The sequence below is a fragment of the Cricetulus griseus genome, assembly GCF_003668045.3.
Source record: "Cricetulus griseus strain 17A/GY chromosome 1 unlocalized genomic scaffold, alternate assembly CriGri-PICRH-1.0 chr1_0, whole genome shotgun sequence".
Lineage (NCBI taxonomy): Eukaryota > Metazoa > Chordata > Mammalia > Rodentia > Cricetidae > Cricetulus > Cricetulus griseus.
The window spans coordinates 113,615,166-113,629,967 of NW_023276806.1; the positions used below are offsets into that span (position 1 = coordinate 113,615,166).

At 41.4% G+C, this 14,802-nt stretch overlaps 1 protein-coding gene across 2 annotated transcripts in view; it reads left to right on the plus strand.

Annotated features, from left to right (window-relative positions):
- Mccc1 (methylcrotonoyl-CoA carboxylase 1) overlaps positions 1-14,802 on the plus strand; it is a 54,657-nt gene that overhangs the window by 18,555 nt on the left and 21,300 nt on the right. For both annotated transcript variants that reach the window (XM_027391989.2, XM_035451951.1), the window contains exons 10-14: positions 5,118-5,245; positions 8,290-8,473; positions 9,462-9,571; positions 10,854-11,070; positions 12,619-12,705. In XM_027391989.2, coding sequence (XP_027247790.1) covers positions 5,118-5,245; positions 8,290-8,473; positions 9,462-9,571; positions 10,854-11,070; positions 12,619-12,705 — 726 coding nt within the window. The remainder of the gene's footprint in view (positions 1-5,117; positions 5,246-8,289; positions 8,474-9,461; positions 9,572-10,853; positions 11,071-12,618; positions 12,706-14,802) is intronic.

Below are 14,802 nucleotides of genomic sequence, written 5' to 3' on the forward strand. Positions count from 1 at the left end.
TTTAGAGCAGTGGTTCTCAACCTTTCCACTGCAGTGACCCTTTAGTACAGTTCCTCATGTCGTGGTGGCCCCAACCATAAAATTATTTTGTTGCTACTTCATAACTGTAATTTTACTCTTGTTCTAAACCATAATGTAAATATCTGATGTGTAGGATATCTGATATGTGACCTCTGTGAAAGGGCATTCCAACCCCAAAGGGGTCATGACCCACAGGTTGAGAACAGCTAGTTTCAGGCTTATCCTTAGTATTATATGTGCTATGAGTTTTGACAAATGTGTAATGATATGTACTCTTGCATTGATAGTATGATACACAATAGTTTCACTGACACAAACATCTTCTCTGTTCTTCCTCAGCCCTAAACACTGGCAGCCATCAATCTTTATACTGCCTTTGTGGTTTACCTGAGTAAGAATTTAAATAGTTGAAACATACAGTGTGAAACCTTTTCACTTAGTAGTCTATATTTAACTTTCCCCCATGTCATCTCACAGTTTGATATTCATTTCTTATTGTTCTAAATAGTACTCCATGTCTGTATAACTTATCCATTCATAAGCTTGGTTGCTTCCAACTTTTGGCAATTACAGATAAAGTTACTTTAAATATCCACACACAGAATTTGGTGTGGACATTACTTTTCATTTCATTTGTATAAACACAAAGAATTGTAATTGTTAGATCAAGTGGTATGAAGGTTTATTCTGAAAGAAACTGTCAAACTGTCTTCCAAAATGTACCATGTTTACATTCCCATCAACAATGAATAGTCCCTGCTCCAAATCCCCTGCAGCATTTTGTGTTGTCAGTTATACTGATCAGTTTTTGTTTTCATGTCACAAACTAGAGTCACCTGGAAAAAGGGAACCCCAGCAGAGGAATTGCCTCCATCAGATTGTCCTAAGCACATGTCTATGGGACATTTTCTTGATTAATGATTGACATAGGATTGCCCAGCCCCCTGGGTGATACCACCCCAGAGCAGGCCATCGTGGATTATTTAAAAAAGCAAGGAGGTCAGTTGGAAATCAGAAGTAAACATTTTCAGCCTTAGCTGAGCAAATCTTTAATGACCTCTGGAGAGAGCACAGCCCCTTTGTTACTTGTTCTTTTCTTGAGTTTTGCTCACCTGCCAATCAAAGGGTGTGTTTTGTGAGGAGATCCAGCTATTAATCACTCTGTGTTGCCCCACTGCTTTTGGTTTTCTATTCATTTTAAGGCAGAGCTGACACCTCTGGCACCTTCTTTGATGGTGTGGTGGTTTGAGTGAGAATGTCCCCCATAGGCTCAGATGTTTGGTTACTTGGTCCCCAGTTGGTGGTACTGTTTGGTTAGAAAATGTGGCCTTGCTGGAGGAAGTATGTCACTGAGGGCAGGCTTTCAAGTTTCAAAGCCTTGTGCCATTCCAAGTGCACGCTCTGTTTCACACTTGTGGTTCTGGATGTGACCCTTCATCTTCCTGATCCAGCCATCATACTTGCCATCTTCACCCTCTGGAACCATAAGCCCAGATAAGCCCTTTTTTTCTGTAAAGTGCCTTGGTCATGGTGTTTGTCACAGCAACAGAAAAGTACTTAGTACAGATGGAGTGGGGGAGAGCATGCTATGATGGTATTAAGTCAGTCACCCACTGACTAGATCTCACTAGAGCTCTTACCCCTCTGATATTCCAAAACGTAGCTCCCATTTTTATCCTGCAGCCACGTGCCCTCTTTCCCAACCTTTGTTCCTTACAATGCAGACCAGCTTTCCCCAGCACAGAGCCGTCAGATCCTTCCCTCTTCTCAAACTAGCTCTGAAGGCTCATGCCCAGCATGTGTGCATAACCTAAGCTGTGGGTTCCTTGATACAGAAAAATGTTAGGACCTTTGACCCTTAAGCCAATAAGCTCAGACAAGGTATTCTCAAGACAGCCCTAGTGATAGTGCATTGCGGAATTTCCTTTCTCAGGCTGTTCTAGGTCTCAAGTGTACATCGGCTGCCTTTCCTCCCAGTGCTGGGGCATGCTAACTGTGCCTTCTTGGCCAGTCCTTCATTTGTCACCTTTGCCATAGCCTCAGATGCATTGTGGCATGCGTATTTGCCTGAAGTGCCTTTCCTCAGCCTTTGCTCTCCGAAGCTTCTGGGTTTTGTCAACTGTTCACAACAAAACTTCAGTACCTTCCCAGAGTCACATCTCCAAGAAAACTGCTCCCTGGTTGTTTTGATTCTATTCCTTGAGAAGTGGGTGATTATGCACTTCTCATTTCTGTTTCTTAAGATTGTTAAGGAGTTATCTGTAGCCCAGAACATGGCCATTCTAAGTGACGAATCATTGCAAGCTTGAGAATGTATTCTATTGTTATAGTCCATAGATAACAATAACATCTAGTTGACTGATGGTGCAGTTGAGTTAAGTATATCCTTACTAATTATCTGCTTGCCTAATCTGATAAAATATTACCATTTTTCGACTATTGTGACAAATTCATCTATTTCTCCTTGTTCTCAGTTTTTGCCACATGTGTTTTGATATTGTTACATATTTTTGAAGAATTATCATATTTATATTTTTGTCTTTATATATGCATATATACATATATATGCATATATATGTATACATGATATATATATATATATATATATATATATATTATTATTATTTTGAGACATTTTGTAACAGTCCTGGCTGTACTGGAACTGGCTCTGTAGACCAGGCTGGCCTCAAACTCACAGAGATCTGCCTGCCTCTGCCTCCTGAGTGCTGGGATTAAAGGCATGCACCATCACTGTCTGGCTCGCCTTTATATTATTATTCATCCATGATAACATTCTTTCCTCTAGAGTGTGTGTGATCTGTCTGAAGTAGCCAATCCTTTTTTCTTTATTATTTGTATGAAGTTTCTTTCTTTTATACTTTTCCTTTAAATCAGTTAAATCTTCACATTAAAAAGGAGTTTCTTATAGACAATATAACGTTGGGCCTTTTATTTTTTATCTTTTACAGACTTTCTTTTATTTGGTATGAAACTATTGACATTTAAATGTCTTCCATGCTGGCCATTGTTTTCCATTTAATCCCTTTGTCCAATCTTACTTTTGTCTTTTACTCATTTTCTTCCATTCATGTTTTTTTCCCCTGCTCAGTTCTATTACTTTCATGGTTTTAATTGAGCATTTTATGATTCCCATTTTTTTCCTTAACATCACTTAGTAGCCCTAAGATTCATAATAATATGCATTCAAATAATCCTAGCCTACTATCAAGTGACAGTCTTGGGATAGTGAGATGCACTTGTCATCCAGGGCTGACCATCTGAGCTCAATCCCCAGAATCCATAGTGGAAGGAGAGAACTGACTCCCAGAAGTTGTCCTCTGATCGCCACATGTGTGCCATGTATGTATCATAGACACACACAGTGATAGACACACTATAAATAAAGTTTTCAAACTTTTAAAAAGTGTTATTTCATGTCATAAACATGGCCACTTATAATAACAATTAGATATCTCTAATATCTCCTTTTTGTCCCTTCTTTATTGCTGCCATGCTCTTCGTTTCTATGTAAGCACATAGAAGACATACATAATCATGTTTACTGTTTCTGTTATTTAAACTGTTTGTTAAATCAACTATCACGCAATTAAAACAAATTAATTAGGACTTCATTCTATTTTAGCCTATTTATTTTCTGATGGTATTCCTTTATATTTCTTACAAGTCTGGTACATGATTGTATTCATTTGACAAATATCAGCTCACCTATACTTAAAATAATTAAAGTATTATATAAAATTAAATCTAATAAAACTGAACAATGTTTGCCATATCCAGTACTACTAAAAAATATACTAGAGGAAGTATTTCAGATCTTAATAGACTACCAATAGACTTGGATTGGCATGCAGCTTAGATACTAAACAGCTGAAAAGTCTTTCAGTGTGTCCCTATCAAGGACTTTCGTAACACACAAAAATAAAAGATCCAGAGACAGATATTAGAGTTCAAGCTCTAAGCTGAAGATCAGAGAAGCAAAGCAGCCAAGCCAGTAGATCTCATCTCTACCCAGGTGAAATGGCAATCCTATCTCCACAAATCCTCAGATGCAAAAGGCTCTCAGATCTTGTCTTCTCCTCCTTATATTCCTTTCTGTGCCCTGCCATATCCTCCTGTCTCCACCTTCCTGGTTCTGGGATTAAAGGCGTGTGATCCTAGGTGCTGAGATCACTTTTGTGTGAGCTGTTTCTTTTAGGACTGGATCAATTTTGTGTACTCAGTGTGACCTTGAACTAACAGAGATTCGTCTACCTCTTAATCCTGAGTCTTGGGATTAAAGGTGTGTAGCACCACTGTTTAGCTTCAGTAGTGTGGCTGCTTTGCTCTTTTGATCTCCAGTGGCTTTAGTAAATCATAAACAATATATTACCACAGACTTTTCTTATTTGGAGTGGGGAACAATACTTAGGGCCCAGTGTATCTGAGGTAAAAGATCTACCATGCAGCCCATCCTCACAAGGACTTTAAGAGGGTGCCACAGGGATCGGGGGAAGAGTCAGTCTTTGTCCAGAGCTCAGGTTAAGTGGGACTTCATGGTATGAGGTTCTAGGCTAGGGAAGCTGGGACAGTAGCTCAGAGTTCAAACATTTTCTTATTTTCTATAGCAGATAAGACTGGTACATAATTTGGGCTCAACATTTGCTCAGAATTCCAAAGATATGTTCCATTACTACATTTCATACAGTTCTCTATTTTAAACTGAGACTCATTTGCTGTGCAAAATAGGGCCTTTTCTTCACGAAATACAAATCATATACCATAAATGAGATATGCAGTGGTAAAACTCAATGTGCTACATCATAGAAAATCTTTTTAATGAATTTTTTAAAATTATATTTTTACTTTTCTATGTGCATGGGTGTTTTGCCTGTGTACATCCTGTGTACCATTCCTGTGGAGGTCAGAAGCGTGCATCAGATGTCTGTTAGTCACCATGTGGGTGCTGGGAACCGAACCTGTAGAGGAGGAGGTCTAGTGCTCAGCTGCTGAGACATCTCCAGCTCCCACCGTAGGAAATTTTGATTTACTGCTGATTATATACCATTGAAGTGTGACAACTGTGTTTTACCTCCTAGGAACTGTGGAATTCATTATGGACTCAAAGCACAATTTTTATTTCATGGAGATGAATACAAGACTACAAGTGGAACATCCTGTCACTGAAATGATCACTGGAACTGACTTGGTGGAATGGCAGTTCAGGGTGAGGATGTTTTTCCTACTAAAGATCAGTCTTGGACTATGGATGTAGCTTAGTGGTAGAGTGCTTGCCTAGCACAAGTGATGCTTGGGTTCAGTTCCCAGCCCTACCAGAAATCAGATCAGTGTTGAGAATACATTACATTGTAGACTCCTTTTATGCTACTTTGGGTATGACTCACTTTTGTGGTTGGGATAGGACAGGAAACTGGAATATTGAAAAAACAAAAACAAAAAAATGGCTGGGCAGTGGTGGTACATGCCTTCATCTCGGCACTTGGGGAGTTGGGAATGAAGGGCGAGGGGCATGGTCTTCTGGCAATAGAGTGATCCATTGAAAGTACATTTGCAGACTGCTGTCAACCCATGAGTAAGTTCATCTGTAGTAACCATTCACATCCAGTGTTCAGAAGGTGTAGTTTTTGACACTGTTGATGTTTCTACTACTACTATTACTACTACTACTACTACTACTACTACTACTACTACTACTACTACTACTAAACACACACACACACACACACACACACACACACACACCTGTAACTGTTCTAATAATATGAAAGTATTTAGTATGAAGATTCTTATTTCCATAGAATTCTTGGCTTATTTTATGTATGGAGTCCATGTTATTTTTCCCATATTTCATGATGAACTCATGACATATGGATAACTTTGTCTTTTCAAAGCTTCTTTGGGAAATATTGTCATGTTTCTTTGGTGAATGATTGGTGGATCAAATTGAACCAAAGGATTCTTAGGGATCTATCTGTAGCATTGGAAAGTGGAGAAAACCAGGCACAATGAGCTACTAAACATTAATAGTGTCAGAGAAAACTACCAAGAGTATTTGTTTCTAAATTTAAGAATAGGGGTGCTCCTCCAAGTAGTAACCACGTGATCCCTTGAGCTGCTTGCAGCTGAAGGCACTTATGAATGTGGCCCAACAAGAAATTGTAGTTACAACTTCATTTCAAAGTTCTCAAGCATGAACTTTGTAGACGCTATCATGTTGCATTGTCAGAATGTTGGACACCCAATAGGACTTTAAAATCATGGAGGAATTATGTTCCTGAGCATTTAGAAATAAGAAGGAAAAACAGAGATATTTTTTTCTGGATCTCGGGAAGTTGCAGGAGCTTCAGAAAAGGAAATGCGTTTTATCATCCAAGGCCATATTCCAGAAATGCAGGGACTGGGGCTGACGTAGAGTCATGCCAATGCAACCTGGACAGATGATGAGTCAAGATTGTGAGCTCCAGGCCTGCCTCTAGATTCAAAGACTTCCTAAAAAGAGGGTTCAGGCTCTTGGCTCTCCTTTTTGTCTTCCTCTCTCTTGCCTTTCTCATGGCCGGTCTAGTCTGCTAGCCATGCTTAGTCTACTCCTTTCTCTCTCTGGATTCTTCCAGATGCCACTGGCTGAACTCTCCCTCATATCTACAATAAAACCTTTCCCTCAACCATAAAAAAGAGGGGTCAGTGGTTCAAACAGCTGAGTTCAGGTTACAGTACAGATGGCCAGTAGGGCCCAGGATACTAGGGGAATCTTTAAGGCTTTCAGATGCTTAGTGTCTATCTGAAAGTGGAAGTGGCACAGAATTCCTAACCTGAAGGTGTAGTTAGAGGACCAGTCTCTCTTGGGCTCAGATGGGCAGCCAGTGTCAGGAAAAAAAAAAAAAAAAAAAAAAAAAAAAAAGGCCAGGAAAGATAAGCTGGTTTGAAAATGGTCTGTATAATAAGAAATATGATTATATCCTGGAACATGACCAATACTTTCTTCTTTTGCATGTGAAGACAATTAGAACTCTACTTGTACATCAAGAAGAGTTTCCTTTTGAAAGGATATCAGTAAAGATTTCTGTGGTGCTTACTGTAGGCAGGCACTGAATACAAAAGCTTGAGAAATATCCCTCAATTGTGGGATATTGGAACCCAGGAGTTATAGGTGCAGAGACTACTTTGGAACACTATAAACACATTTAATTTAGGTATTTCTACTTTAGTTGTGTGCTGGTTCCTGGCCCTTCTGTTTGCAGGTTTGGAAGGATGTCCTCATCTCTGTTGTGTGCTTACCTTTTCAATTTACTCATACTAAGTTAGTCTTTTCTCCTGTGTCTATATTGCTTTTGTGAGTTGTTATTATTATTTTATTTTTTATTTTTTTATTTATTTACTTTTTTTGGTTTTTCGAGACAGGGTTTCTCTGTGGCTTTGGAGGCTGTCCTGGAACTAGCTCTTGTAGACCAGGCTGGTCTCGAACTCATAGAGATCCTCCTGCCTCTGCCTCCCAAGTGCTGGGATTAAAGGCGTGCGCCACCAACACCCTATTATTTTAATCCTGGGGAAAAACTTGAAGAGAGGAAGTGTCCACATATCATCTATTACAGCATTTTTCTACCTGTGGGTCACCACAACATAAGGAACTGTGTTAAAGGGTTGTAGGGTTAGGAAGGTTGAGAACCACTGCACTATTAGCTTTTTCCAATTCATACTAATTGGAGAGTAAAGCTTATTAAGTTGGTATATAAGAGCCAAAATGATAAGTATGATGGTAACAATGACATAGGTCTGCAGCTTGTGATCTGGGTTACACGAACACCTTGTTCTTCTTTTTGCCTTACTCTATCACTCGCTTGCTGGTGACAATAGTGTAGACAGGCATTCACAGCTTTCTTCATTGGTATAATTCCAGACACCAAGTGAAAATATAAAGATGGTCAGGGAACTGAATATTATATTGCAAATGTAAACATTGTCTTACCAGCCAGAAAGTTAGGTTTTCGTGGTATTTAACACTGATTTTTATACTTAGAAATTAGGCTTCTCCACTTTAAAACTGATAATTAGCAGAGTCCATGATAATTAGCAGATTTTCCCCAAGCTGACTCTGTTTCTTGATGTATCACTCAAGGGGCTGGACAGCACCATTTTTATGTGACTGCTTTATGGGACCCAGATGTCCATTTTGACAGGGTAGCCGGACCACCGACCTGAGTCTGTTAGGAACTCTAATGTGCATTTTCATGAGAGGCACTGTTTTGTTACCAGATTGCAGCAGGAGAGAAGATTCCCTTGAGCCAGGAAGAAATCCCTCTGCAGGGCCATGCCTTTGAGGCGAGAATATATGCAGAGGACCCTGACAATAACTTCATGCCAGGGGCCGGACCATTGGTTCACCTCTCTACCCCTCAGGCAGATGTGTCCACAAGGATTGAAACTGGAGTACGGCAAGGTAACATTAAATGAAATTAGAGCTGTCGCTGTACTTAAACTCTCAGTTAGTCTGTCTTCTCTAAGATGAGGCCATACTGTGTTGCTCAGACTGAACTTAAACTCCTGGGCTCAAGTGAGTGTCCTGCCTTTACCTGCCAATGAGCTAGAACTATGGATTTCACCACCATACCCAGATTTAACTGCATTATCGAGTGTGTGTGTGTGTGTGTGTGTGTGTGTGTGTGTGTGTGTGTGTGTGTGTGTGTGGTACATTTTATTTAATGAATTACTTTGTGGGGTTTGGTGGATTGGTATATGTGTGCCAAGGTGTGCATATGTAGGCCCCAGGACAACATACAGGAATGGTCTCTCTCTTACCTTATGGGCCCGGAAGATTGAAGGTTTGGAAGCTAAGAGTAGAAATAAGTTTAATGTGAGAGGGTAGGGCTTTGCCTTGACCTTCAAAGAGAGAAAGGAAAAGAAGACAGGCTGAAGAAAGCCACCCCATGTGTCACTGAATCACATGATAAAGCGTGGTACTGAGGAGATCGATCCTCAGTCCATAAGGCTAAGGTTTCTTTATTCAGATAAACACCAGCCAAGCGCAAGCCAAAGTGTGCCAGGGGCAGCAAGGCAGCCAGGCCAGAGAGAAGGAAGAAGGGGCTCTCCATGTGTGCGCAGTCCCTTAAGAGCCGTTCCCGAATCACCTTAGACTTCCCCTCACCACGCCCTCACGGGCGTGTCCCAGCACACCTGTCCAGGCTACTAGGAGGCAGGGCTACAGTGTCTCCCTACATGGTACTCTCCGTGTCTAATCCTTTTAGATTTTGGACAAGTATTTAGATCCATCTGAGCCTTGGTTTCCTGAAAAATAAAATTGTGCTAAGGGCACCTGCCATGCAGGAGTTGGTGAGTGTGAGCATGACATGACAGGGAGAATGTCTTTCTCTGCCCTGCTTCATCCCTCAGTTGTGACATTGACCGGTTACCATGTTTCTCAATTCCAGGAGATGAAGTCTCAGTGCATTATGACCCCATGATTGCAAAGCTTGTTGTATGGGCCGCAGATCGCCCGTCAGCCCTGTCGAAACTGAGGTACAGCCTTCATCAGTACAATGTGAGTGAGCTGAGGCCAGTGCTGAGGCCCGTTGTCAGCAGAGTCAACCTTTGTCTTCATCAGAGGCTGGTGCTGTCACCTATTCCCGAATTCCGATATGTCAGGCACAAAACAGTTCTTCACAGGGAAAGTCCCAAAGGGCGAGGTTAGGCTTTGAGTGCATCCTTGTTTCAGTTGGGAAGAAAAGAATTGTAGAAATAAAACTGTTAATGTCAGTACTACATTCTAGTGAAATCGTAGTCATCTATAAATAAGGCCAACTATAGGAGTGAATGTAGTCCATTTTCTTAAAAAAAAAATGCAATCTTCATTTTCATCTGACTATTTTTCTGTATCACATCAATTTTCTTCTTGTAAAAGTCCCAACTGCATTAATTTCACTTCATAGTAGGATTTTAAAATTATTGTGTGTTATTAATCTGCATCAATTTCTGTGACTCTCAACATTGATTCTACTTGCTGTCCCTTCAGTGCCCCAGCATGGAGAAGTGCTCTTGCCTCCCCTGTAGAGTGTCTTTACCTTGTGCTGTCTGCTGACTGTCCTCTGTCCTGCTCACTACCTCAGACTCCATCTCCAGTTGTTCCATGTAGAGCAGGACACTTGGATGTTTGTTCTCTGTCACCTTGGCCTGCCTTAGTCTCTGTCACAGCCTTTGGAAGGCAGGGCTGCATCTGTTTTGTCTCTCACTGTCCCCAGAGCCTGTGTCAGATCCTGGTACCTAAAAATGCTCAGGGAATGAAATAATTTTAGTCCTTTGATTATTTTTTTGAGGGGAGGTTAATTAGGATTGATGTTAACTTCTTTTTTTAAATTTTTATATTCATGTATAAACTTTGGATTTTAGTGTTGGAAGGGAGTTCCTTTCAAGCTGTTTATTCTTGTTCCCTCTCCAATATCACAATCCTGCCTTCATTTGCAGTCATCCTATTTTGTGGAATGTTCTAAATAACAATTTTCAATCTCTTGAAAATAAATTTCATGTCTGTTTTTTTTTTTTAACATTCATCGCTTTCCTAACCTGAGCCAATTAAATGTTTAACCTGAGCCAATTAAATATTCAACCTGAGCCAATTAAATATCCCTGCTGTACCACGTCCTTTATCCTGTTTCTCTTGTTAATCTGGATTTTGAAGCCTAAGTCTAGATATGCAGTGATAAGTCTGGTGACAGTAAGTGTGACCCCCTCTCCACATGACACCTTAGTAGGTCATAGAGCAGATGCTTTTCTGAATATGTTGTTTTCCATACTCAGCAGGACCCCGGGATTTCTTCTCTTCCTAGATTGTTGGCTTACGAACCAATGTGGACTTCCTGCTCCGGCTGTCTGGCCACCCAGAGTTCGAAGCTGGGAATGTGCACACTGACTTTATTCCTCAGCACCACGAGGAACTTCTGCCCACCCACAGCGTCATAGCCAAGGAGGCTGTGTGCCAGGCAGCTCTGGGGCTCATCCTCAAAGAGAGAGACATGACCAGCGCTTTCAGACTTCACACACAAGGTACAGAGCACACTCTTCTTCCCTCACAATGTCCTCTGAATCAGCAAGAAACAGTCTTCTCTTTGTGTGTGTCATTCTTGCCTTTCCTGCTTCCAGTGACTGGTCCCATTATCTGCAGATGTTTTCCAGTGTGGAATACACATATATCACAAATGCATATGTGAGCACTATTGAACTCAGTAAATGTAGTCAACTAATGACCTAACATAATAGAAACTGGTCTCTTTCTAGCCAAACACTATTTCTTTCTGTATCTTGTGCTGGTCCTTGTTGACTTTGTGCATTTGTGGTTTGCTTCATTGTACCCACTGTACCTACAACAATGCCCTCGGTTGCCCAGAGTCTAAAGACAGAGCACAGGAGATTCAGATTCCATTGAGCTAGCCATGCTTCCTTGTTGAGTTTCTTCTTCCTCTCTTTTTCTGTCCTGTAATTAAATTTCTGTCTGAATAGAGAGGTCAGTCCTTCAGGGTGTCAGAAGATACACTCGGAAGGCTCTGTCCTGGTTTCTACACGTGCTTTCTTCCTCCAGCATGCTCTAGATGGTTGCCCAACCTCTTCCTGACAACTGGTTACCTCATAGGAGAGGGTATGATAGCTTCATTCAGCTCTGCATTGAAGGGTCTCTGTCTCTCTCTCTCTCTCTCTCCCCTCCCCCGAAACTAACACAAAATCTGTACTCTCAAACTTGTCCCCCCAATATTTACTCAGGATAGTGCTGAACATTGCATTATCTTTTATTATTAGAATTACTATATTAAATGTTTTAGTTTGGGTTTATTTTTATTTATGTGTATGGGTGTTTTGCTTCCATCTGGGACTGTGCTCCATATGCATGCAGTGCCCATCAAGGCCAGAAGAGGGCAGAAGAAACCCTAGGACTGGAGATGGTTATAAATTTCCATCTATCTGGGAATCCAGTATGGTCTCTCTGGAAGAGCACTTGCTGCTGCTTCTAGCCACTAAGCCATCCCGTTAGCTGCAGGATCTTATATGTTCCTACCTCCTATAGGATTCTGTTGTTAGCATCTTTGATTTTAGATTTTTTTCAAGATCATTATAATGAAACCTTAAAGAATACAACTATGTTTTTTAGATTTGTTTGCTCTGTTCTCACCCTGTTCCTTTACTAGTTTGTAAGTTTATACGGATCCCAGTTACAGGATCCACACTAGATGGCTTCAGTTTAGTTACAGCCTCTGGGCTGTATCTAGCAGAGTATGTACACCTCAGCAAATAGAGCTGGGCCAGTAACACAGACACCCAGGGAAAGGAAGACAGTGGATAGTAGAGACTGGGGCAGCAGAGTGGGGATCTCTGTGCCACCAGAAGACAAGAGCTACTTACAAATGCTTTAGATCTTTCCAGAGCAACTGGGACCTCTCATAGGAAAGTCTCAGATAGAAGTCATAGTGTCTACCTGGAATCTAAAATACTAAGACCTGAGCTGCCAATCAAGGACCCATGCTTATGTTCAATTTTGTAAAGTACACAGTTTTGGGGGCTTGATACTTGTAATTTTGTTGTTGCATTTTAAATTTTTTCTAGATCAATTCTCTCCGTTTTCATTCAGCAGTGGGAGAAGACTGAATATCTCTTACACCAGGAACATGACTCTGAGAAGTGGTAAAAGTGGTGAGTAATATTTCATTACAAGAGAAATATAGAGTGTAGAAACACAGCACATTAAACCAAAAAACTTCCAGCTCCGTCATGCTCAGTCAGCCATGAGTTTTTAAATGGAAAGTTGGGAGTTGATTGGCTTGGTGTCATGGTTAGTGGTGTACATTTTTTCCTCATTTTTATGCTTTTAAGTATTCTGAAAATATGCCATAAGACATACCTAGCAAACAACTGAAGTGAAATATGACAAAGTGTTAGTAAGGTGAGGTGTGATCTGAGGTGAGGCCTGTCTCCAGGGTGTGATCTGAGGTGAGGCCTGTCTCCAGGGTGTGATCTGAGGTAAGGTCTGTCTCCAGGGTGTGATCTGAGGTGAGGTCTGTCTCCAGGGTATGTTCTGAGGTGAGGCCTGTCTTCAGAGTGTGATCTGAGGTGAGGTCTGTCTCCAGAGTGTGATCTGAGGTGAGGTCTGTCTCCAGGGTGTGATCTGAGGTGAGGTCTGTCTCCAGGATGTGATCTGAGGTGAGGTCTGTCTCCAGAGTGTGATCTGAGGTGAGGTCTGTCTCCAGGGTGTGATCTGAGGTGAGGTCTGTCTCCAGGGTGTGATCTGAAGTGAGGCCTGTCTCCAGGGAGTGATCTGAGGTGAGGTCTGTCTCCAGGGTGTGATCTGAAGTGAGGCCTGTCTCCAGAGTGTGATCTGAGGTGAGGTCTGTCTCCAGAGTGTGATCTGAGGTGAGGTCTGTCTCCAGGGAGTGATCTGAGGTGAGGTCTATTTCCAGGGTGTGATCTGAGGTGAGGTCTGTCTCCAGGGTGTGATCTGAGGTGAGTCCTGTCTTCAGAGTGTGATCTGAGGTGAGGTCTATCTCCAGGGTGTGATCTGAGGTGAGGCCTGTCTCCAGAGTGTGATCTGAAGTGAAGCCTGTCTCCAGAGTGTTATCTGAGGTGAGACCTGTTTCCTCAGCTCTTTGTACTTTTATTGTTTTGCAGTTTTTCTGCTCTAAAAACATTGTTTTTAGATAAAAAAAAAAAAAAAAAAAACTATTCAAGACTGTTGGGGACAGAGGGTCACTCACTGTCCCTTGAGATTAATGTGGAATGGGTCACCAAAGAGCTGTCATTTAGTGTAAGTCTCATCATATGACTGTTTATCTTCACAACAACTTAATGAGGGGATCTAGGGAGTCACTGCTCATATGTGGATGCTGAACCCCAGAAAGTAGGGCGATTGGAGGCAGTCAGGGCAGAGCACCATGGATGTTCACTCCTTCTGATATGACTTTGTGCTTTTCCTAACACTTTTCCGTTGGGTAGTTCTGGTTTTTTTTGTTTTTGTTTTTGTTTTTGTTTTTGTTTTTGTTTGTGTTTTGTTTTGTTTTTAACTATGTACTACTTTGAGAAGGCTCAAAGTAAAGACTAACTTACTTTAACTAAAGTTAGAAGACAGTGGCACCTAAGCCAGAATTAACAAATCCTGACCAGGCAGGATACAGATGATCACAATCCCATGATAACCAGGCACCATCCCTTCTGCTACAGGACAGTCTATATGAGAAGCCAGAGTAGGTGAAGTATGTTGGACACGAGCATGTGAGGTGTCTCTGAGCTATGGCAGCTCTCATGAAAAGCAGGTTGCTAGCTAGAGTAGCTCCCTTCCAGTAGACCGGTCCCCTCTTCTCTGAGTAGAGAAGGACCCTTTTACTCTAGATATCATAGACATCAGTACTGTGTAGCCAATACTTCCTTCACAAAGTGATTGCATTGTGACCATTATGTCACTCATAGCCTGGATGGACATTGCTACAAATGTCCATCCAGGACATTTGGGTGCTCTCCAAGCCTTCACAAAGAAAGTTTGCAAACATCCCTGCTCTCTGTAGCATAACTGGTTACCTCCGAATTTGGGGCTGGAATGTTTATTTATATCATCCTATAAAGCGGCCTCCAAAATCTGAGGATGCCTTTTTTAGCAACTCCTGCATGCTGAATGCACAGAGTAATCAGGAACATTGCAGTGGCCTTTCAACCTAAATTAAGCAGACAAACCACATATTCCACTGTGATTCAGATGAGACAACTGTGCTGTTTGGCATACTTCCACTACATATTGAATTG